Raw genomic sequence first — 24,992 nt, 5'->3', positions numbered from 1 at the left:
GAATAATCCACTCTCTTAATAAATAAGGTGTGGTCTGAATGGGCCTGTACATATCCGGACCTTTCAATGGCTTGTCTAAATCTATCAAACCAAGCTCTGGGGGACTGTTTTAGTCCATACAAGGCTTTGTTCAACTGACAAACCTTCTTTCCTGTCTTTGTACCATAAAATCCAGGAGGCAACTGCATGTAAACTTCTTTTTGCAAGTCTCCGTTGAGGAAGGCATTTTTAACATCCATCTGATACAACGGCCAAGAGTAACTGGCTGCAAGAGATAATAAGACTTTGATAGTGGTCATCTTTGATGCTGGTGCAAAAGTTTCCAAGTAGTCGATACCATATGTTTGAGTAAATCCTTTTGCAACTAACCGGGCCTTATACCTTTCAATAGAACCATTAGCATTATGTTTCACACTGAATACCCATCTACATCCAACTGGTTTCTTATCTATAGGCTGATCAACCATCTCCCAAGTATTGTTTCTAATGAGGGCATCAATTTCTGCTTTTATTGCATCTTTCCATTCCGGTACTTCCAATGCTTCCTGTATTGTTCTGGGAATGGGAACATCAGCAATGGATGCGAGAAAAGACTTATAGGAGGGAGACAAATGATCATAGGACAAGAACTGAGAAATGTTGTGAGTTGTGGATGTGGTGCAACAACGCTTGCCCTTACGAACTGCTATGGGAAGATCAAGATCATCTAATGAAAGTGAAGGCTCCATGGTGAGATGTCTCTCATCTATAGTATCTATGGTACCTGGATCTGGCTCTGCAGAAGGAACTGGGGCTACTGTGGTACCAGGATCTGGATCTGCAAAGGAGACTGGGACTGGCCTGCACTGTTGATGTTCGAAATCAACCTATCTCCATCGTCTATGATAGACTCTCACATCCCTGCATCTCTGACAGCCCTCCCCATTACACCCCTCTTCACTTAATGGGATAGGTGAAGAAACTTCTGACGAGTTAATCCCAACCTTACTACTCTCCCCCTGAGGACAAACCCTTGGATAATAGGGTACATCTTCAAAGAAAGTGACATCCATTGAGACAAATCTTTTTTCAGAAGTAGGTTCATAGCAGCAATATCCCTTTTGAGTTTGTGCATAACCAAGGAAAATACATTTTGAGGCCTTAGGATCAAACTTGGAACGATGAGGGCCAAGAATTTGAACAAAGCATGTACAACCAAAGGTTTCAAGGGGAATGGTAAATAACTTTTTATCAGGATATAAGAGGGTAAATGGAGGTTTCATGTCAATAACCCGTGAAGGAATCCTATTGATGAGATACACTGCTGTAAGAATAGCATCCCCCCAGAAACGTATAGGCACATTGGAGGTAAACATAATGCCTCTGGCTACCTCCAATATGTGTCTATTCTTTCTTTCAGCAACCCCATTTTGTTGTGGTGTTTGAGGACAGGTACTCCGATGGATAATCCCATGTTCAAGTAAATAGGAGGCTAATGGGTTTGCAAAATATTCTTTCGCATTATCAGATCTAAAAATTTTGATTTTGACCCCAAATTGGGTTAAAATCATCTGATGAAATATCTGAGTTAATGCTAGAACCTCATCTTGAGAACGCATGAGATAAATCCACGAAAAACGAGTATAGTCATCAACAAACAGTAGGAAACATCTATACCCCCCCCCCATGGCAGTGGTATGGTAAGGTCCCCAAACATCAGTATGCACAATTTCAAAGGGAATATTACTTCTATTATTACATAATGAATAAGTTGTCCTGCAGTGTTTTGCAAGTTCACAATTCTCACATTTCAAACTAGACATCTGAATAGATTCAAATAAACTAGGAAACAAACTCTTCAAAGCCCGAAAAGATAAATGACCCATCCTATTATGCCAAAGCATAGCCTGATCAACAAACTAAGAAACACAAGACCTCTTAGTTTCACTATCTTCCCAATGAGGACTCCCTCCAAGCAGATAGACTCCATTTTCCTCACGGTCAATCCCAATCACCTTCCTTGTCTCCAGGTCCTGAAAAACACATCGATCCGGAAAAAAAGGTTACCGAACAATTCTGGTTTTTTGTAAGCAAGTTAGTACTAAGCTTAGGAACATGCAAAACTGAAGATAAGGAAATAGCATTAGACAACTTGATGTCTCCCTTGCCAGAAATAGAAACGAGGGAGCCATCAGCAATGGACACTTTGTCTCTGCCTGAAGATAAGTGATAGGTACTAAATAGTGACGGCAAGCCAGTCATATGGTCAGATGCTCCTGAATCTATTATCCATGAATGTTTGTATTACCTGTAGCTGAGGCATGGTGAGATGAGGCCCGATTACCTGAATGAGCAAAAGCTGAGATAGGGGGTGTTGATGGTGTCTGAGGAGGTGGAGCTGAATTACCAACTTCATTTTCCAGCTGAATTAGAGCAACTCGGACAGCAGCTAGAGTGTCTAGAAGATTGCCTTTTGTGCTAGACGAGGTTGTACTATCAATGTTAACAACCATATTTGCATTCCCCTTTTTGTTTCTGAGTTTTGTTGGAACTAGATGTGGATGCAACTTCCAACAGGTCTCTTTAGTATGTTTCGGTTTCTTGCAGTGCTCGCATACCAGGTCCTTCTTAGCTTCCTTCTTCATGTCTCTTTCCTTATCACCCCCAGATTTGGGCTTAACTGCTGCCAGAGCTGATTCAAAAGGTTGTTGCTATAGCATAACTTTTCTCCTAGTCTCTTCGTTGTGCACTAAGGAATAGGCCTGGGACAGAGTTACACTTTCTCTTGTCAACAATTGCTGACTCACAATATCATATTCCGAATTTAGACCAGCCAGGAACTCAAACACTCTATTAGTTTCAATTTGCTTTCTATAAATCTGTGCATCCTTCTGACTTTCCCATTCAATTGATTCAAGGTGGTCAATTTCATGCCACAGGGATTTCAAGATTGAAAAATAAACAGAAACTTGTTTCTCACCTTGCTTGAGATTTCTAACCTCACATTTCAGCTCATAAGCCCTAGCAACATTAAGGACCTGAGAGTAGGTTTCTTTCACAACATCCCATATTTCTTTAGCTGTTTTTGCCCATAAGTAATTTCGGCTTATGTGTGGCTGCATGGAATTGCACAGCCATGTCATCACCAATAATTTTCCTGAATCCACTTAGCATAAGTGGGATCCTCCTTATTTGGTTCCTTCACATCTCCCAACAAATAGTTCAGTTTTCCTCTTCCCCCAATGGCCATCATGGCTGATTGGCCCCACTCTAAGTAGTTTGAACCATCAAACTTTACAGTTGTAATCTAGAAGGTGTTTTCAGTCATGCCACCTGAACCAGTCCCAAAAACACCCTCCCCTTGGTGCTTGAACTCCATTCTTGGTTAGGGGTTAAGCAAAAAAAACCTTCTATTTACTGTAACAATCAGCCTACTAGGTCTGAAAATTAACGACAGTAGGTCTAGAAGCAAAAATCAAATTTAGAGAGAAAAACTTTCCAATTCACTGTATCAATGTATCAATCAGCCTACTAAATCTGAGAACTAATAGCAGTTGGCCTAGGTACAGAACTCCAAAAACAGAGATCAGAGAGCACAAATCTGATAGCAACCAAACTTAAAAACAAGTCTAATCTCTTATCCGGACATAGTAACAGTCCTGGATTTCAGGGTTTTCTCTTAAAACCCTAGAAGAGAAAAAGAAAAAAAATTCTATATAGCCATACCTCACAAATTAAGCTATCCTTGCTGTTGCCCTCAAGAAGGAATAAGACCTTACCCAGGAATTTCTGAAAAAACCTGATCTTGATTCAAAAATCTTCCTGAAATTGTGATCGCCAACTTCAGTTTGCTCAAAACTGATCTTGATTCTGATCAACCCGAGAAACTTCTGAAACAGAACTGATCTCGGAGAAAAATCTTCTTGATCGCCAACTTCAGTCTTGATGAGAGAACCAAAAAATCTGATTGGCACCTCCAATCTTGATCAAAGACCTAACCTTGATCACTTAATTCTTCTCTGATTCTTTCTAATTACAAGGAGCACTTTCCAATCCTTGGACAGTTGTTGAAGACTTCTTGTTATCTCCAAGAATCAGTCGAATGAAAAACTCAGCCCTAAATAATTCTCATGTGGTCGGCTGAATTAATTCCACATGAGAAACCCTAGATCAAATGCTCTGATACCAAGTAGTCGCTCAAGATTGAACAAACACTTAAAAGGAGAATAAAAAAAATAAGAAAAGAAGAGGGAGAAAAGTGAGAGAGAGAGAGAGAGAAAGATTTTGATAAAAGAGAGTTGGTTGATGTTTGAAACAGCCGCCCCCCTCTTAAATTTATATACATAGTATCATACTTGTAAAAGGACTGAATTGCTTACATGGCAAGATAAGATAAGATAAGATAAAGCTGAAAAAAGACTAATCCTAATCTTATCCTAATCTTATAAAAGACTAGTCCTAATCTTATAAAAGACTAGTTCTAATCTTATCATAAAGAACTAATCCTAATTATAACTTATTGCTGACATACGAACAGTGGGGACCACCTTAGTGGGGTCCACATTAGTGTTCTCTACAATTTCCACAATCATCTTACTTTCTTCACTTCCCCTTGAATATTCTATCATTTTTTCCTACATTAGAGAGAGACCATAAGATGGCTTTACTTAAAAGATGAGTATAATTAACAACCAAATATAACTCTTATATGATGACTCCTTGTACTTGAGATTTTAAAATCATTTCTATCTTGAATTGTTTGCCCATATCAGAAAAATATTGATTATTATTTATTACCAGTAGTATGATATAATTTTATGATTATTATGAATTACTAAATTAATTTCTTAATTAAAATTTTTAAAAGAGCCATGTATTATAAAATCCTAGTTAGGCTTATTGATTGAAAGTTCTAGATTAGAAAATCTAAATACCCTTTTCATAATTATGCAAAGTTGCGATTCAAAAATTTTCTATGCTTGCGACTGTTTCCAAATGGTTTTGGCAAAATTGGTGAAATTTCCCTGGTATTTCATCAAAACTAGGAAATTTCAAAATATCAAGTAAACATCAAGAAGTGTTTGGAAGTTTTTGATTCAGGAAGTTCTTGCTTCATCTCTTAGGAAATGGAGATAGAAAAACATAGCCATATACACCTCTCAAGTACCAACTTTTGCAGATAAGAAGACATTTGGAGAAACTAGAAACTAATTGCTAAAGCTTCTTCGGTTAAGGACAAACCTGTTATAGCCTGGAAGCCCCCAGAAGAAAGTTTCACAAAACTAAACTTTGATAGCAGCAGCCTTGGTAATCCTGGGCCCTCTGGGATTGGGGAGTATTCAGGAATGCAGAGGGCTAGATAGTGGCTTTATTCTCTGGTCCAATTGGAGTGGGGGATGCAGTTAATGCAGAGGTCCAAGCTGTTTTACAGGGGATTCAAATCACTAAAGAGATGAACCTCAGAAATCTGGTCTATAGAACCGGAGACAGCGGTTTGGCCCTTCAGGGAGGCATTGAGAAGATTCAAATGGCTAACTTCTAATTTAACAGTCAGAGTTCAATGGGAGAGAAGATCAGCAAATGGGCTGGCAGACCTACCAGCTAAGCAAGGGGTGAATAGGGGTCAATTATTCTGGGCTAGTGTAATTTATATTGTTTTTTGAGGATACATCACACGCCTCTTGGGAAAACTAAATGCTGTATCAGTTGTAAAACCCATCTTAAAAAAATTAATGAAATACTTTATTATTCATAAAAAAATAAAAAATAAAAAAAAAACTTTTGTAGATAAGAAGGTTTGTGGTGGTATTCTCCTTAGGTGCACAACAAAGGATAACTTACTTGGATAAAACCCATTGATGGGAATTGTTGATCTATGAGGCTGATACCATGTCTTGAGGATCTATCATCTAAAGTATAGATTCTATAAATCAGAACAGAAGACTCCAGTTGAAAGGGTTTGTGGTGGAATTCTCCTTAGGTGGACAACAAAGTATAACTTACTTGAATCAAAACTCTTTGATAGGAATTGTTGATCTATGAGGTTGATACCATGTCTTGAGGCTCTATCATTTAAAGTGTAGCTTCTATAAATCAGAACAGTAGATTCCAGTTGAAAGCATGGTTTAAAATGTCCCTAATTTCCCTAATATTTCCACGACATATTTCCATCTCCATGAGTAGCAATACGAAATTTTACTGGAATCGACATTTCCCCAATGAACACTACCAGATCTACATGGAGTACAAGAGACAGTATCCACGACATATTTCCATTTTCACTTCCATGGGTAGCAACATGTAATTTTACTAGAATTGGCATATTCCTTTTGAACACTACCAGTACTATTTGGAGTACAAGAAATAGTATTATAACATAAGTTGGTGACAATATTGTAAATATGTGAACTAACAAGTTATTGTCCACCTAACTTACATATTACAACTTTGAGCTAGCTCAATGTTCATTTCAAACATGAAGTTAAGTAATAGTTTTTGTTTTTTAGTAGATTATTTGGTTGATCTGTTACAACCATTTACATTTTCTATGAGTTTAAATTTTGCATTAACTATTTCTATATATCATGAAGTTCTAAAGTTTAAGGTTTACAAGGCAACTTCAGAACAATTCTTTTGTCTATAACCCTAGTTTCTTAGTTTTGTTTAATAACTTGGAACAAGATAATAATTTAAAAAGGTGTACCTATGCTTCTTTTGTCATTTCATAAAATATCATTCTATAAATTTCATATTTTATAATGTTTCCACCATGTCCATAATTTTTACAATATTTCCAACATTTCCGACATGTTTCTTATATTTGGATGACCGACAATTCCACCGACATCGACATTTTAAACCTTGGTTGAAAGGCTACATAGACCTACAACCATTAGTGTGAGTCACAATTTACACTTTCAATCCAAGTGAAAAATATTAATAAGCTTCTGATTGTTGTGTCCCAAAGACGACATTCTCTATCAACCTAAGGATAACGCCACCAATGTCCTTAATAGAATCCTGAGACCTAAGTCCTAAGTACCCTCTTGTACAATCAATAGCATGCTTTTGTTTTGCTCAGTTACATCCAACATTTGTAATACGTGTATAATTTCTAGACTCAACATAGTACCTTACCATTCATCTTGTGCATGAGCCATTTGTCACTTGAAAAATAGAAAAAAAAAAAAGAAACTGTCAAGCTTTTAATAATTTTACTCTACAAAATAAAGAGGGGAGGAAGAAACATCTGATGTTATAACATTACCCTCAATATCCAAATCACCACATCCTACAGCTCGCAAGTCCCTAGCAAATTCCTGTGTCTTTTCATATGCAACAGCAAGCATTCTAAGATACTGCAGCATCACAAAAAAAAGCAATAAAAATAATAAAAACCAACACCTGATAGGAACTTCATAATGGAATCAGTTTTAGAGAACATTACAAGATAAATTCTACTCACTAGTAAAAGTCCGCCTTTTTCAACAGGAGGCAAATTCACAAGGGATGGCTTCACCAGTACCTTGTCCAAAACAGCTGTAACTCGCTGCTCCAAAACTCGCTGTATGCAATCACAGAAAAGTTGTTATACAATAGAACACTAACTAAACCAGGTCTGAAATATAAATTTTCTCTGAATGTTTTGGCATAAAAGTGATGGTGAAAAAAGAAGAGAAGACCATTCTTGTATACCTGCACCAGAATTGACATGACCTCATTAGGAGAAGGGAATACAGCCATTATTGTGGAAGCTTCTTTTCTTACAGTATCTGCATGCAAACAACCAAAATATATCAAATCCCTTAAAGAAGGTAATTTCCTACTTGATCATAATAAAAGATCATATAAACCTGTGATTTCTTTGTACACTGAAGAAAGCCCACGAGCAACATTACTAGGACTAGCTTGTGACCCCTGATCACCAAGAACCAACCTGGCGTCTGCATTCATTATCTCCACATCAATAAACATGGGTCGAGTTGCCACATAATGTTGCATAGCACTGGTGCCCCTGTTAAACTGCAATGAAAAACAGAAATTCTGAGAAACAAAAAAAATTGGCCCACTCAAATGACTCCCTTCTAAATGTCAAAATTTATCCTAAAAATTCCTTTCTCCTTTTGCATCGGGGTATTTTTTTAATGTAATTTTCTTTCATTTTACTATTTTCTCTAGCATGTATAGCTACTGAATGTACTACAGATGCCCCCAACATATGGATGGGCCCAAGTCAAATGACAAGTAACTAGGACTGCAAATGGATCAGATTTTGATCCAATTCAAATTCAAATCAGATCCATTCAAGCCAGATCCTGATATTTGTTTAGGGTTAATGAATTGAAATGGATTGAACCGTTTAGTTATTGGAAATTTGGAATACCACTGCCAGTTGAAAAGAGGTTTGAATAGCCACAATTTGTAGCCCACCAAACAACAACGTATCCTCAGATCTATAAAAGTGGAAACAGGTATTATCAATTGACATTGGTTTCAGGGTTTGGGTTTTCTTGAATTCTTTTTATTAACATAACAACTGCGCCTGCAGGTTTCTTCCTCTTCTAAGTAGTAATGCTAGCACGCTGCATTCACAACCGCAAGAACCAGTTAACTGAAGAACAACTGACAATACCAACAGGTAAGCTAGAATTTACTAAGATGAGATTTTGACTCCATTGAGACAATTTTCACTAGAGCAGGTGTGGAAAGTTTGTGAGGCCATGAGGGTAGACAATGCTTGCCATACTATTAACTGTTTGGGAGGAAACAAATAACATTGTAATGAACATAGTAAACTAGGTAAGGTCCATAGAGGTTTTGCACCCTTTTATATGAATGATATCATTCAAAGATGGAAGTGGCAAGATCATTGATATGGTGAAATGCTGATTTGATGTGTATGATTTGAAGTTTCTTAGCCCTAGTTTGGAGAAGAGAAGAAAACATTTTTAAGAGAAGAATGGGTGGCCAATAGCCCTCTCCCAGCTCCTTATTGATATTTAATTGAAAGTTACACAATATTACATGGACAGACAAGTGTGCCCCTGCTTGGGTGGCAGCAAGATATATAAACATAAGAGAACTATGGCCCGGTCTAGCACAGAGGCAAAGTATAAAATTAATGGCTCATAGAGTTTCTGAATTGTTATGGTTGAAGAACTTATGGACAAAGATGGGAGTACAGATTGATACTCCAATGTTATACTGTGACAACAAGCTGCCATAAACATAGCCCACAATCCTGTCCAGCATGATTGTACTTAGTGTATAGAGGTTGGTGGGCACTTCATTAGAGAAAGGGTTGCAAGTGGAGAGATTTGTTTGCCTTTTGTGAGGTCTAAAGATCAGCTGGCCAATTGTCTCACTAAAGTTGTACCCGAGCCAAAAATTGACAATGCTGAATTGTTAGATTCTGGGAGGATCCGTGGTGGGGAGAGCTGCTTCTTTGCCAGAGATTCCCTAAACTCTTTTTTCTTTTTGTTTACCTGAGAGAAAGGTAACTGATTTGATTATGAATAAAAAGGACGTGTACAAGAGGGTGAGAGGGTAACAGTAGCAGTCTCTGAGGGTTGAGGGCTGAGGAAGGTGGAATGGACGAGAGCAGGTTCAGAGTAGTAGGAAGGTGGAGGTATGAGGTGTCGATCGAAGCCAAGACTTTCAAGTTCAAAGAGGAAAGGATCAAAGGTGAGGATGTTTTGAAAATCAGAGAGAATAACAGAGCGACTGTGTTGGTGTCAAAGGAGGTCTTAGTCTGGTTGAAAGGTTTCATAGATGGGGCCATCAACTCTGGTAAGGTGATTGGATGGACAAATTCTTTGACTGTACCAAGTAAGAAATATGTAACAGAAGTGAAAAGAAACAGAAAGGGTTGGTTTATCTCTGTGGTGGAGTTTTTCGGAACAAATGGAAAGCAACTACTGTGTGTGCCAGAAGGGAAGCTACGGAAAGGGTGGATGGATTTTGTGAAGGTGCTACAGTCTTTTCTTGTAGCCTTGGAAGTGAAGAGAGCAGAGGGGGTGAAGAGAACTGATCAATTCTCCAAAGACCAGGGTAAAAAAGGTCAGGAAGGGGCAGTTTCGGTTAGTTTCTCTGGGAGCGTAGAAGTGCAAGGCACTCCGACCGAAGTGGTGGTTGCTTGCGCGTCTAGTCCTCGAATCCAAGAAAAGAAGGGTTTTAGTAGCCGATAGAGGAGTGACAGACTGGAGAAGGGTTCTGTGTACTGTGGCAGGGGAGTTGGGATCTGGGAATGAAGCTTTGTTGTTCCCTTTTGCAGAGACGAAGCTGTGCTTGATGTAGGCGACCAGGAGCTAAGTTTTAAAGCAGTAGTGGTGGATGGAGTTCTGATACAGGTTCAGAACTGGAGTCCATTTTGCAATGAAGTCGAAGTCCAAGATGGTTGTGTCCGGCTGAAGCTTGTAGGCCTTCCATTTCACCTCTGGTGGAACTCTGTTCTTGAACACATTGTGCATTGTCTGGGAGGCATCTTGATGAAAGCTGATAAACGATTTCTGGGTGCCGTGGAGTTACAGGTTGCTGGTGTAAGGCACGAGAACTTGCCGAGGGTCATTGAAATATGCTCGGATGATGCCTGGTACAAGGTGTGGGTGGCCTCTGAAGTTGAATGGTCGTGGGGGGGAGGTGTTCCTAAGGTAGAAGATGATGAACTGGCGGGGTGGTGGACACGTGGAGGGCGTTTGCTGGGAGTCAAAAAGGTGGAGCAGACGCAAGGATTTTTTGGGGTTACTGAGCCGGTTGGGGAAAACCAAATGACAAGAAATCCCATTAAGGAAAATTTTTCAAATAGGTCTGAATTAAGCAATTTAATGGCGGGATTCTCCTCCTTTGCTGACGTTGCGAAAGGGCAGGGTGGGTTGAGGAGCCGAAAGGGTTGGTCTGAGCCGTTGAAGGTGGCGGGTGGGTCGGGCGGGGTAAGGGTTGAGCCGGGACAGAATTGGAAGGACCCACGTGACAACTTAAAAGGTCATGCGGGCGGGTCGGGTGGGCGTAACACTGAAAGGGGGATCCGGTTGAAGGACCCACGTGATAACTTAAGTCGTCACGTGGGTCGGGGCAAAGGGGCTTCTCTTGGGGCGCTGATAGACAGTGGGTTTGTGCGCAGCGGCGGAAGATGGAGAAGAAACCGATGTTGCAGTGGGTTTCCCGGCGATGTTTGGAGAAGCATAGCCAACTGCGACGCTCCTCAGAAAGGCCGAATCCAAGATTCGTTAGGGACAGAACTGAAGAGAGGGAAGAGAAGGATGAAGGATGGGCGCAGTGCAGTGAAGGAGATGAAGAAGCGGAGGACCTTTCTGCTGATGGTACTAGTGTGGGCAGTGTAAACGACGAAGGTAGTTGTGCTAGTGGTGATGTGGATGGGTGGAATATTGCTAGCTTATTTCAGGGTGTAGGTTGCAATCGGGTCAACTCATTTCCAAGTCTACAGAGTGTGCAAGGAGTATCAGAAGGGGTAAACCGGGAGAACAGAAAGCTGAGCAGGAACACACCATCTAGGGGTGAACCAGGGGTAGAGGGAAAAAATTACCAGGTTGGCCAAATGACAGAAATACTTTCCAACCAACTAAGGGAGACAGATGTTTACCAACCTCTGGAACATGAGAGGGAGGCCGGGAGCAATCCTTTTCTAGTCTGTCCACCAATCCCGTTTCTGTTCCATGTCCTGCAGCCCATGAATATGCAGTCGTGCTAGAAGGCGGGCTCTCCGAGGAGGGGGAGAAGGGGATGAAGGAAAGTGGGAAGGTGAGGGAAGGAAGGTTTAGGAGTGAAAGTGTGGGAAATCATTGAAAAAGTGTTTAAGGAAGTGGAAGGAAAATTGATTTGGAGGAGGGAAGGGGAGGAAGGAAGAGGGGAGGGGCTAGTGGAGAGGAGGGAAAGGTTTGAGGGTAGAGATGGAGGGAAAGGAACAGGGAAGGAGGGAAGTAATAGGAGAGGGAGATTGGATGGAGAGGAAAGAACAAAGGTGGGACCAGGGGAGAGGAAGAACGGGCAGATGGGCAGAGATGGAGGGGTTTCTGTAGGAAGGGTAAGGGTGGAGGACTCGGTGAGAGAAGACTTGCTAGCTGAATTTATAGAGAAGTTGGGTTGTAGGTTGGAAGATTTGAATGTATTGAAAGAAAGTTTACAGAAGAGGAAGAAGGAGATCAGAACAAAGAAGAGGAGATTGAGTGAAGTTGAGAGATTGAAGAGAGATGTAGGAGACAACAATCTCGGGGTAAAAGGAGATAGGAGGAAAGGGGGAAAGTAGTGGAAGGTGGCAAGGGGTTTAAATAAGAAGTGGAATGAAGATACTCAATTGGAATGTGAGGGGAATTGGGAGTGCAAGGAAGAGAGCGACAATAAAAGATGTAATAAAATGATTTGACCCAGACATTGTGCTGTTGCAAGAGTCTAAGAGAATGGAGTTTAATAGCAATTGGGCATGGAGTGTTTGGAAAGCCAGGGGGTCAGTTGGGTGGCTGCTCCCTCTTGGGGTGCATCCGGGGGGATTATAACAATGTGGAAGAGGGATGTGGTTGAAGGCCTGGAGGAGTTGAACGGAAAGTTCTCGGTTTCCGTGAAGTTTAAGCAGCTTGAGGGTGATTTTACGTGGGTTCTCACAAATGTTTACGGACCGAATGACTACAGAAAGAGAAAGGAGTTGTGGGAGGAATTGGCGAATGTTAGAGGGTTGTGGGATGGGCCCTAGTGCTTGGGTGGGGACTTCAATGTGATTAGATTCGTGGAGGAATCCAATAAGGTTAACCAGAGAGTGACAAAAAGCATGAGGAAGTTTAACAGCTTTGGGGAGGACTTTGAGCTTAAAGAGATCCCCTTAGCTCATAAGACATTTACTTGGTCAAATCTCCAATCTAGACTCATTTGCTCTAAATTGGATAGATTCCTGTTCTCTCTGGATTGGGAAGTCCATTGGGGAACCTTGGCTTCTAGAGCTCTTCCAAGGGTGACCTCCGATCATTGGCCCATAGTGTTATGTAAGGAGGAAAGAAGGCGTGGAGGTCCTACCCCCTTTAGATTTGAAAATATGTGGTTACTCCACCCAGGGTTTAACAACAAAGTGAGGGAGTGGTGGTTTGAGTGTAACCCATTGGTGGAATGGGAGGGGATGAAATTCCATAAGAAACTTCAATTTTTGAAAGCAAAAATCAAGGAGTGGAATTTGGTGGAGTTTGGAAGGATAGAAAAAAGAAAGGGAGATCTATTGGATAAGATTGAAAGCCTTGACTTTAAAGAAGAAAGGTGAGAAGTTGGAGAGGAAGACATTGAGCTCAGGAGAGATCTAAGATGACAGTTACAGGATTGCCTGCACAAGGAGGAAATTAGCTGGAGGCAAAAATCTCGGTGTAAATGGGTGCAAGAGAGGGATAGAAACACTAGGTTTTTCCACTCTCTAGCAGAAGGCAGGAGAAGGAAGAACCTGATCTCCAAATTGGTAGTAGATGGAGTTGAGCTAGTGCATCAAGAGATTGTCGGGGCTTGTCTGGAGCACTTCAAATCTATCCTAAGAAGGCCTGTGTGTAGAAGGGTGTGGATAGAAGGTTTGGATTGGCCAGATGTAGGGGTGGAGAACAGAAGAAGGTTGGAGAGAAGCTTTAGTTTAGAAGAGATCAAGGAGGTTGTTTTTTCTATGGATAGAACAAAAGCCCCAAGGCCGGATGGGTTCACAATGGGTTTTTATCAGGACTGTTGGAACATTTTGAAAGATGATCTTTTGCAGGTATTTGAGGAGTTTTATAGGAGAGGAATTGTCAATCCGGGTGTGAATTCCACATTTATAGCCTTAATTCCAAAAAAGAAAGATGCTTCACACCCAAAGGATTTTAGGCCAATTAGCTTGGTTAATAGCTTGTATAAGATCATTGCAAAAGTGTTATCTTTGAGGCTGAAGAAGGTTTTGCCAGATATCATTGCACACTACCAAGGAGCTTTTGTGAATGGAAGACAAATCACTGATCAAATTTTAATTGCTAATGAGAGTGTGGAGAACTTTAAGAGGGATAAGAAGAAGGGAGTGGTTTGTAAGTTGGACTTGGAAAAGGCTTATGACTTGGTGGACTGGGAATTTTTTAGTAAAATTTTGACTAAATTTGGGTTTGGGGCTAGATGGTGTAAGTGGATCATGGGTTGTGTCCGGAATTGTCATTACTTAGTGCTAGTGAATGGGACAGTGGTAGACTTCTTTCCAGCCAATAGGGGTATAAGACAAGGAGACCCCCTTTCTCCTTTCTTGTTCATTATAATTGCGGAGGTTTTGGGGAAATTGATTCACAGAGCAGATTCTAGGGGGCTCATTAGAGGCTGGAGAGTTGGGAGGGCGGAAACCCCTCTTACTCACTTGCAGTTTGCTGACGACACGATTCTTTTTTGTGAAGGCGGAAATGTGAGATTTATTAGGAATTTGAAGTTGGTGATACAACTGTTTGAGCAAATATCCAACTTGAAAGTTAACCTTGAGAAAAGTTGTGTTGTGGGGGTGAATTTGGAGGAGGGAGAGATCGGGGAGAGTGCTGAAGTATTGGGGTGTGAAGTCTCGGGCTGGCCTTTGAACTACTTAGGGTTGCCTTTAGGGGGATAATCCCATGAGGGAGAGCTTTTGGAACCCGGTGGTGGAAAGGTTCAAAAAAAGACTAGTGTCATGGAAAAAGAACTACCTCTCTCTTGCTGGGAGAATTACTCTTATTAAGGCCACGCTTGCTAATTTACCTATCTTTTTCCTGTCGGTGTTTAAAATCCCAGTGAAGGTTGCTAATAGATTGGAGAAGTTAATGAGAGATTTCCTGTGGGAACCGGGAGAGGAAAAGAGGGACCATAGAGTGAGCTGGGAGATAGTTTGTAGGAGTAAGACTGATGGTGGCTTGGGGCTTGGGAATATTAGGAGAAGGAATATGACTCTGTTGGGAAAGTGGTTGTGGAGATTCCCATTGGAGAAGGAGAAGCTTTGGGCTAGAATAGTGGCAAGTATTCATGGGCTGGAGCATAATGGATGGGACGCTGGAATCAGAGCTAGGACCACAAGCAATTCTCCTTGGAAAGCCATTCATGACCTACTACCAGTTTTCTCCCCTAATATCAGGTATGATTTGAATTCCGGTAACTCCATAAAATTTTGGGAACAAACCTGGGTGGGGAGCCCCTCTAAAGGATCAGTTTCCTTCTTTGTTTGCTCTTTCTGATTTGAAAAATGAGCCAATCTCGTCTTTTACCACCCCGTCCTCTTCCATTTCTGGGATTGGGCGGAACTTGGGTCTAAGAAGGGATTTGAGGGACTCAGACTTTGACATTATTTTGAGCCTTATTGCAATTCATGATAACGTTGTCGTAGACCCCACTAGGGCGGACTCTAGAATTTGGACACCTTCTCCCAATGGCATTTTTACTTGTGCTTCTTTCTTCAAAGTCTTAATTCAGTCCACCAGTCCTACCTCCCCTCCTTTTCCTGTTGATGAGGTTTGGTGCAGAGCAATACCTCCTAGGGTTGGTAGTTTTTGTTGGGAAGCCTATCTGGAAAGAATCAACACTGGTGCTTTACTCCAAAAAAAGAGACCCAATACTTGTTTGTCACCTCAGTGGTGTGTTCTTTGTAAAGCGGATGGGGAGACTGGTTTTCACCTACTGGTGTCTTGCCATTTTGCGAGGTCAATTTGGGAATGGGCTTTGTCCCTATTTGGTTGTTGTTGGAACCCCCCATCAGACTTGCAAGGCCTGTTTTCCCCTTCTTTTTTTCAGATGGCGGATAAAAAGGGGAAGGACAATGTGGAGAGGACTAAGGGCTGCGGTATGTTGGACACTTTGGGAAGAAAGAAATTCCAGGATATTCTCAGAAGCTCAGAGAGGAGCAGCATATCTGAGGGCTATCATTCATATTAGGGCGGTACAGTGGCTGAAATCTTTGGAGCTTTTCACAGATTACACTGTGGATGACATGTTGAGGAAGTGGGGTGAAATTGCAAGTTGCACACAAACTAAGTCAGTAATGAGTGTGGCTTGGACCCCTCCACCTAGTGGATTCGTGAAATTAAACTTTGATGAGTGTAGCAGGGGAAATCCGGAACAATCGGGGATTGGGGGTGTTTTTAGGGATGAAAATGGGGTCATTTCTGCCATGCTCTCAGGCCCAATTGGAGTGGGTGACTCCCTTAGAGCTGAGATCTTTGCAGTTATGGAAGGAGTCCAAAAAGCTAAGGAGTTGAACATCAGGAAACTCTTAATTGAAGGGGATTCAGAGGTGGTGATAGGGTGGCTGCTTAAAGATCACAATGGCTTATGGAAGTACAATAATGAGAGGAGGAAATTCAAGTGGCTAGTGCGGGAGATGGAGGTTAAGATACATTGGGTTAAAAGATTGGCTAATTCCCTAGCTGACGGTTTAGCTAAACAAGGGGCAGAAAGGGATTCACTTTTTTGGGCCAAGCTGTAACTTTAGTGTGTTTTCTTTCTTTTCTCTTTCTTTTTTCCTTTTCTTGAGATTCTTTGTTGCTCTTGGAAGATAAGCGTGTTTGTCTTCCTTTTGTAAATCTTCTTTGATGAATTAATGAAAGTGTTATTGATCAAAAAAAAAAGCCAAAAATTGACAACAATTTGAGAAAGCTGGGCATGATAAATATCTATGCTCAACTTGAGGGGGGAGCATTGAGAGTGTAAGGGAATTTTCATCCTTTTATATGTTTTTTTTCTTTTTTTTTTTTTTTGCATTAGGATGCCTAGTTATGAGCATTTTTTGTAATTTCTTCATTATGTTCAAATACCAAGTTTCTGGGTGTGAACAGTAACACACTTCATTCTGTCAACAAACACTTCTTCTCCTCTTCTCCTCTTCATTTCTTTTCTTTTCTTTTCTTTTTCCTTCCTTTCTTTTATCACACAGTATTTTATAACTAACTCTAGGGTGTGAAACAAGGGAGAACACCCTACTGGTGCCAATAAAGGGGAGAAATAAGGGGAGCCCACTTCAAACACCCTAAACCACAACAAAACAAAAACCATTCTCTATAGAAATATCAAACATATCAGTAAAGCTGTACAAAAATTTAAAATAAAATATTGGGTTCTTGATTTTTAGGAAAAATTTTCAAGGCTTCCTCTTGCACACCAAACTATGATACCCGGGTACTTGTACAAGGGTGTTGTATCATATCAGATACTTCAAGTTTTAGTGTAAATTCTGTGTCCAGACATATCCTTGTTGTATCTGCATAACATAGGCATCAAGCAATCTCCAATTAATTCTCCAAAAGTCCTCCAAAAACCAGACAATCTAGAATAGATTGATCAACCTCTTCAAATCTCCATGCAACCCATTGAGCCAAGAACTACAAACATTTCACCCTATAGACACACAAAAAGGAGCTTCACTCTAATACAAACTTATCTGGTTAACTCAGAAATATAGAAATTTAGTGAAATAAATAGAGAAGGAAGAGAGAAGAAGAAATCAATTTTGAGAGAGAAGAAAAAAGCATGAGACATGTGGCCTTTTTCCTCTGTTTATATTATTTTGTAAAACAATGAAAAAGACTAGAACACCCTGGTCATGTATCCATATAATAAGTCCTATAGTAATGAAAACACAAGACCTATAATAATGACAATGTAAACATATCAATTCTTAAAAATAAGGCCATATTTCAACAATTTTTATTTTATATTATTCATTATCCATTCAATGCATGGATGGCAACCAAGTCAAACAATAACACAAGTTAGAGATTAACTCAGCAGTCCTATCCCACATGTTGAATACACACATTTCTTTTGAGCAAAGCAGATGCAATGTTTGTATCATCCAAGCAGATAAAGAAGCCATAATTCAAAAGTTGGTCAGTCTGTAGCTAATTAACCCATAAGGTGTAAGGTACTTAAAAGTAGGGTGATGACATCAAAATACAACCTTCTACAAACCTCTGAATTACCTGAGACAAAATTTTAGCACATTGTGCCATTGTTGATAATTCCCTCCTCTGTGAAGCTGCATCAAATCGAGTCAATAATCTATTCTCCAGTTCTGAAGAAACCAAGGCAAAAAGGCCAAATAAGTTATATGTTATTTAGAAAGGATAAAATAGAAAAGTAGCAGGTACAAGTAAACCCACCATTGCAGTAGTCTTGAAGATTTGCAACTGCAACTTCCAGACCTTTTCCTGCTGTTGCATTTCCCATCACTGATGGTACAGCTATGCCATGTCTTCCAACATCTTCATCGGCAAATGCCCCTAAAAAGACATAACAAAGTAATGGTTAATAGTCACTCCTGTTATGACAAGAAAAGAGGAAACAGTATTGATATAAAAAAAAAAAGAACATAGAAACAAAATGTGCTCTTTAAATATCTTTAATTTTGTGGAATAACTCTAATGATGTTTCACAATCAATTCATTAATGAAAGCAGCACAAGTAGACTTTTATTGAAATGATTAGCATGATTCACTGCTTCAAACAAGATCCTTTTAGCACAGAAAATTTCAAATATTTTCAGAATGTCCATAACTTAAGAACTTAAATTGATATTGAAATGGACACATTACAACTTTACAAGTCAAGAATTTCATCTTACGCAATTTCTGTGCAATTGAAGCAGCTTCTGCAACACGACTATCATCAGAAAACAGAGGTGAAAGTTCCATCAGATCCCCTGGGCTGCTATTGAACTCCATCAGGTACTGCAGGAATTCATTACAATCTTGACGTTAGGAAATTAATTATGCAGAGGATGGCAACAAAGTAAAAAATTATTACAACTGGGACAATTCTGAAAGATTTCTAGGATTACCTTTATCAGCTCTATTGTTTGACTAGCGGTTTCTCTCTGGGAATCTGCACTCTGATGAGCAACAACAAAATTTATTAAAACAATGGATGCTACATAAATCCCATTCCAACCATCAGTAAAACCATGATTTCATATAGCCCTAACTGCAATGCATGAAATGGAATAAGAAAGCTCGGTAACTAATCATTATAAAATACAGACACACACTTTACCTGCAAATGATCTCCAATTTTAGCAGCAGTCTGCCCAACACTAGAGATACGAGAATCCAGCCTGGCAAAGCTATCAAATAGGCCATCTACACCTTTCTCCAACTGAATGATGAAAAAACAAAAATTAACTTTTAAATAAGAAAGGCAATTACCGAATGTTGGTCCCAGCTATCAGTCTTGGGAGGGGTGAACTGGATACAGACCTAACCTTTTTGCACAAAGTGGCTGCTCTCAGACTCAACCTCACATTCCCGTGCCTGTCAGCCCGAGATTTTACCATAACGCCAAGTAATGGCCCCTAAATTAAAACTTTCCAATCCAAATGGATATTTGATTCACAAGCTCTACAAACATATAATTTGAAGAACTCTTCTGTGATTTCAGAACTTCTGGGTTTACTATAGGTGTAAATCCATCATACAAAAGGAAGAGAAGAAAAGGCCAATTGGTCCACTCTAGACAGTAAAAGGAGAAATGCTTGAGCTCAATTTCAGTAGGTCCTCCATTAATAACTCTTGTACAATGGGGATTGGTGGAAAACCATAGGGATCCACTTTCCCTTTTTTTTGGTTCTTTTTTAATAAAATAATTCAGTTATTCATCAAAAAAAAAGTTGAATGTTTTCCTTTTGAAAGCAGCTTGCAAAATTTTGAATAAAAATAAAGACATATAATGTTGTGAAAGTTAAGTAAACATCATATTATCTAGTCTTTTGGGTTATCTAAATTGACTAGAAAACTCTTAACTTATTCCTTTCAATACACTAACCTCAGACAGAGTCTTGCGGTGCTTGGAGTCTTGGACAGAAACCTCCTTCTTGAGATTGTTCAGTCTTGCATCAATCTTCAACTCACAGTAGATAAAGAGAAACATCGATTAACAATCTGGACAAGCTTAAATAGTCTACTGGCCCAAGCCCAGATGATATACCTGCTTTCTAAGGTCAATCAACTCCCTGCAAGAATCTTTGAATATAGATAAGAGAGCATCTACTTCTGGAAATAAGGGAGAGAAAAGTCCTTGTGCAAACTTTGCTGCATCAGATGGAGCTCGCAGATGTCCACTGGGCAAAACATCATTTCCTACAGTGCCGCTTTGGGCTTCTGATGAATCAGCATCTTCTTCTTGAAATGATGGGAGGAGTTCATTTACCAGGTTTCCAAATAATGCATCAAAAGAGAAATCACCCTAAAAGGAAAAGTCACACTAAAAGATCAATAGTCAATCTAAATGAACTAATAGCAAAAGAATCTGAAAACCTTTATTTTAATCAATTTTCAAAGGCTAAGCCATCTAATGGAACCCTGAAACATGCCTATAACTCTTAAGGCATGCTTTGAATAGTTTAGATGCTAGGGACAGGCTAAATGTCATTCTCTGCACTGTCGTGGCATCACCCTTGGCAATTTTGTTGCTTCCTAATTACAAATCATAAAACCATTTTCAGAATCTTCAAATGCAAAAAAACATTTTTATAAGGATTAAAATATCGATCTGTATCGGTGCATCCAGTATTCCAAATACACATGGATACACCAATACATAAACTTTTAAAACTTTGGGATGATTAATCACACCACTATAATCCTATTAAAATGAAAAAAGTAAAAAAATTAAATAAATAAATAAAATAACTTGGAGTAGTGGGCATATTGATACACATCGATACCAAATTTTGGTATCAAGCATACTGATATTTTAATCCTTGCCTTTTACCTTAAAGTCATCTAGGTCCAGCATAAGTGGAAGTGAGGTAATAGACGATGACTTTGAAACTCTACCACCTCTGGTTCCATCTCTACTCTCTTTCATCTAATCCAAGGAAGACTAAATCAGGATTTCTGAAGCAATATAAAATTGGTTAAAACATGCCCAAAACATTGCAGCATATTTGGCTAATTAGCCATAAAGCATAAAAACTAAAACAACCCAAAACTTGCAACTAAAGCATAATTCTAGAGAACATGACTTTCATGTATGTCTCGCTTCCAGAACTGAAGAAACAGCATAATCACAAGGAATTTCACACTTTAAGTGCTAAACCAAACAAATTATATGAGATGTATAATGAAGGGGAGAACTATGACTTACTATCTTCAAAAAAAAAATGCAAGGGCAAATAGAAAAAGAAAATGAGAAAACAATATGGCAACAAAAGAAGACCCAATTATGGCCAATGGGCAGGCATTCCCTCACTTTCTTGATCAGCTGATTGCCATCACTGACTCACTTTGTGGAAAAGATTGTTACAGAGATCAAATATTACCAAAGGGAAATGGATAAAAGTGGGGGTAATCTGTTAGACAGTGTATGCCCGTAGCTCCAATCAAATTGATGTATATTATTGGCATTTATTGTAAATGAATAAAATACATAATTGATTCATGTTATTATGGTGTGTTTCTGTGTATTACCCTTAAACTGGACACTTATGAGACTCGTGTGAGTTTAGAATCTTCACAGTTGTTGGATAGACCTAGGGAGGTTTATCCTGCCAAGGCTGACACTAATGTGCTGCCAAGTCGATTGGGGTGGCTTGTCTCAGCTGCCAGGGTGAGACCTGAAGCACATGTAGTGTGGGTTTGCTTGAAACCCTGAACCGGACTATTTTCCAATTATGCCCTAGACCTTGGAGACAGATGGGCAAAACTGAAAAGTTACACCTAACCCCTAGACTCGATTATGGTACTACACTAGGTGTCGGATTGGACTATCTTTGTACCAATCAGTGAGATCCTTAGTGGGGTCAAAACCTGGGTATGTTGGGGCAGTCTGAGAATTCACCTGAGTAGGTGATCATAGTGACAGAATCAGCCCTTTTGTCAAACAAAGTGAATGATCGGGGAATGCACTCTCTTTAATGGAAACCTAAACTGCCGGCAGTTGATTTCAAACTTGTTGAGATTTGTTTTTGCAAAATATATTTATATAGAGATATACATATATATTATGGTTTCACAAAATGTTTGCAAAAGGTTTTAATTCCCGAGATCCATGTGAGTAGAGAATGCTACATTGTACCTTGTAGCCGAGGGAGAGGTCCTCTCTTGTCGGGCAGTGTATGATCATTAAGGTCTGAGAGGTTAAGTGTAAAACCATTTAGGGCTTTTACCTGATGGGCTAATCTCACATAAGTCCATAGTCCTTGGGCCTTCATAAGGTGGTTGGACCCAGGGACCATTTAGTGTAAATGTTGGGCCTGTTAAGAGCCCATACTGATGGGCTCAAGGGTTCACTGTCTTCGGCAGTGAATTTGACCAGGCCTTGTAACAGAGGCTAGGCTAAACCCATATGGCTTCTGTGGAGATAAATGATAGGGCCCCAAGCCATACAAAGAGAGCCAAGTGATCCAGTAATTAAAAGGAAGTGAGCCTGATAACTTAATGGGCTAATTAGATTAATTAATTATGGGCGAATTTGAGATCAGATCTGCTTCTAGATCAGCAAGAGGATAAGATATGTCTTATCCACTTAAGAGTTATGATCCAAATAAAGATTTGGATCAAAGAACCCTCTCCTGATATGATTAGGAAGCTTATCCAAGAAGGATTATAAATAGAGGGAGAAATCCTTCTGTTAAACACTTTTGCAAATCTCAAATCTTCTCTCTGTTCTTACCGCCCTACCCTGTTCGATCTCCAGTTCTTGGAGTGATCAAGATTGGATCTTGATATTGTTTCTTGTTGGAAGAAACAATCTTGAAGTTGTGCTCACATCCCTACGTGATTCTTGCTGAAGAATTAGGGTTCTTGCTGAAGAATCTCTTTGTTGATCCTGCCTCACCCTAAGCTGTGTCATCTTCAGTGGAGGAAGGATTTGGTGAACTCTTTGGGCGCGAACACCTACATTGGGAACTACTGTTGATTCCGTATCAGGTATATCCCTCCCTTAATCTTGGTTTCAGATTTGGTCCGGTTTGTTTCAAGAACGAACCTTGAAAAATGCAATTTTTCTAAATCAGGGAATAGGATTCCCGGAAGGGAGAAAGAAATTTTTGAAATTTCGCCCAGCCACCCTGCATGGTTCGGCCATCCATATGATGGATCTCCCTTCCCTTCATAATCAACTATCCAGCACATCACAGAACATTGACTACCATTTACAAGCAAAGATGGGGTAAATAAAAATGAGAGCACAATAGCTATCTCAACAAGGATTACACCAAGGAAAAAAGTAGCCTTAAAAGAGGTCAAAACAAAGAAAAAATAAACATTTGGAAACACTCCCAACATTCATAATCAACTATCCAGCACATCACAGAACATTGACTACCATTTACAAGCAAAGATGGGGTAAATAAAAATGAGAGCACAATAGTTATCTCAACAAGGATTACACCAAGGAAAAAAGTAGCCTTAAAAGAGGTCAAAACAAAGAAAAAATAAACATTTGGAAACACTCCCAACATTCATTCAACCATTCATAAATAGATATAGCTCTCCTTACCTCCCAAAAATAATACTAAGGTTCCACCAATAGAACAAATATACAGAAAGGATAAATAACCTCCAAAAGGGACGACAACCAAGGATAAAAATATAAATTTTGAATACTTCTAACATCCACTCCACCATCAATCAACATATCTGGCACTTTAAGCCAGCTGCATAAAATATCCATAACCATAGCAAATAATTATCAAGGAAAAGACCTATAGTATCATAACCAACAAAAAAAAACTGAAGTATTCACAATATCCAATCACCAATTCATCAAGATATATGGCCCTCCTGGCCTCCCACTTATAAGAACATCAACATCCATGATAAATTTGATGGAAATTCACAGAAAAAAAATCAAGAATTACACTAGCCTCCTACTTTCTGAAAATGGAGATGTGAATGCTCTACTAGAGAGGCAACTGTCAAGGGGGATCCTGCAAGTTAATCACAGACACATAAGATTGAGGAAAGAAAGAAGCACAACATAAAGAACAACACAATTAGCAAATAAAATCTCTTATGAGAGAGATTAAATCAGCAAATGAATATTCCAAATCCCATTTCATTATTCCATTAGTACATTTGGCCCAGATGAACACCCAAATGTAGGCATCCATAATTACCAAAATTATTTAACAGTTCCAAATTACCAGGAACACCAAGTATAGGTGACCAGATCTGGAAAGGCATTGACATGAATGAATGAATTTAATTTCTAATGTGTAGTGTCGAACAAAGAAATGAATGATGTTAAAACAAATGAACTTGCGGATTGATCATTTTCATTTTTCTAATTTTTATGTCTCCCAAACTAGAAAATAAAAAAGTACACACAAACACATTGCATTGTCAGGTATCTAGCATCAATTAGGGCTTATTTGTTTATCCGATTCCTAATGCATGTTCAAGATTTTAATCTTTCTTTCAAAGACATAATAAATTGAAACCATTCAATCTGCCTCAAAGTTATTCACAAATTTACAAGTGAAACCATTTTAAATATCTAGCAAACAAAGATATTTTCTTCTAGGTTTAGGAGCAACCAAACACGTATAATCAAATATTTTGGTTTCTTTTATTTGTTTAATCTTTTAGTTTATGAACCATACATATGTACAAGTGACCATATCTAGGTAGTTGCTGACATGAACGAATGAATTTCTAATGTATAATGTCAGACAAAGAAATGAACTTAGTTTATAATATGATGCTAAAACAATAAACTCGTGGATTATTCATTTCCATTTTCTTAATTTTTAAGTCTCCTGAGCTAGAAAATGAAAAAAAAAAAAACATTGTATTGTCAAATATCTACCTATTCATAATATCAATCAGGAGTTTATTGATTTATGTGGTTCCTAAATCCTGATGCAAGTGACCATATCTAGGAAGTCATTGACACGAATGGATGGATTTAGTTTCTAGTCTGTAGTGTCAAACAAAGAAATGAACTTTCCTTCTAATATGATGTTAAAAAATGAATTCGCGAATTGATCATTTTCATCTTCTAATTTTTAAGAGTCCTAAACTAGGAAAAGAACACATTGCATTGTTAGACATTCCTCCTCAGTGTTATCC

At 39.2% G+C, this 24,992-nt stretch overlaps 1 protein-coding gene across 16 annotated transcripts in view; it reads right to left on the bottom strand.

Annotated features, from left to right (window-relative positions):
- Positions 1-24,992, bottom strand: part of LOC104587548 (exocyst complex component SEC10b-like) — an 80,917-nt gene that overhangs the window by 39,392 nt on the left and 16,533 nt on the right. For 4 of the 16 annotated variants that reach the window (XR_016077415.1, XM_088889834.1, XM_088889839.1 and 1 more), the window contains 13 exons: positions 23,793-23,848; positions 20,689-20,784; positions 19,903-20,160; positions 19,741-19,815; positions 18,973-19,074; positions 18,761-18,811; positions 18,545-18,650; positions 18,084-18,203; positions 17,904-17,995; positions 7,833-8,001; positions 7,675-7,751; positions 7,445-7,543; positions 7,247-7,337 (listed from right to left, as the gene is read on the bottom strand). Coding sequence is in view for 15 of the 16 variants with exons in the window: in XM_088889834.1 (XP_088745960.1) it covers positions 7,247-7,337; positions 7,445-7,543; positions 7,675-7,751; positions 7,833-8,001; positions 17,904-17,995; positions 18,084-18,203; positions 18,545-18,650; positions 18,761-18,811; positions 18,973-19,074; positions 19,741-19,815; positions 19,903-20,160; positions 20,689-20,784 (1,336 nt within the window). In the remaining variant the exon portion in view is untranslated. Of the gene's footprint in view, positions 1-7,246; positions 7,338-7,444; positions 7,544-7,674; positions 7,752-7,832; positions 8,002-17,903; positions 17,996-18,083; positions 18,204-18,544; positions 18,651-18,760; positions 18,812-18,972; positions 19,075-19,740; positions 19,816-19,902; positions 20,161-20,688; positions 20,814-23,779; positions 23,849-24,992 lie in introns of those variants that run through there. The other 12 variants (XM_088889846.1, XM_088889845.1, XM_088889847.1 and 9 more) reach the window with 6 other exon arrangements.

This window comes from Nelumbo nucifera, chromosome 6 (genome assembly GCF_055504915.1).
Source record: "Nelumbo nucifera cultivar China Antique chromosome 6, China Antique-T2T, whole genome shotgun sequence".
NCBI classification, from domain to species: Eukaryota; Viridiplantae; Streptophyta; class Magnoliopsida; order Proteales; family Nelumbonaceae; genus Nelumbo; species Nelumbo nucifera.
The sequence above is the reverse complement of the archived record's forward strand: the minus strand, read 5'-3'. Positions and strand labels throughout refer to the sequence as shown.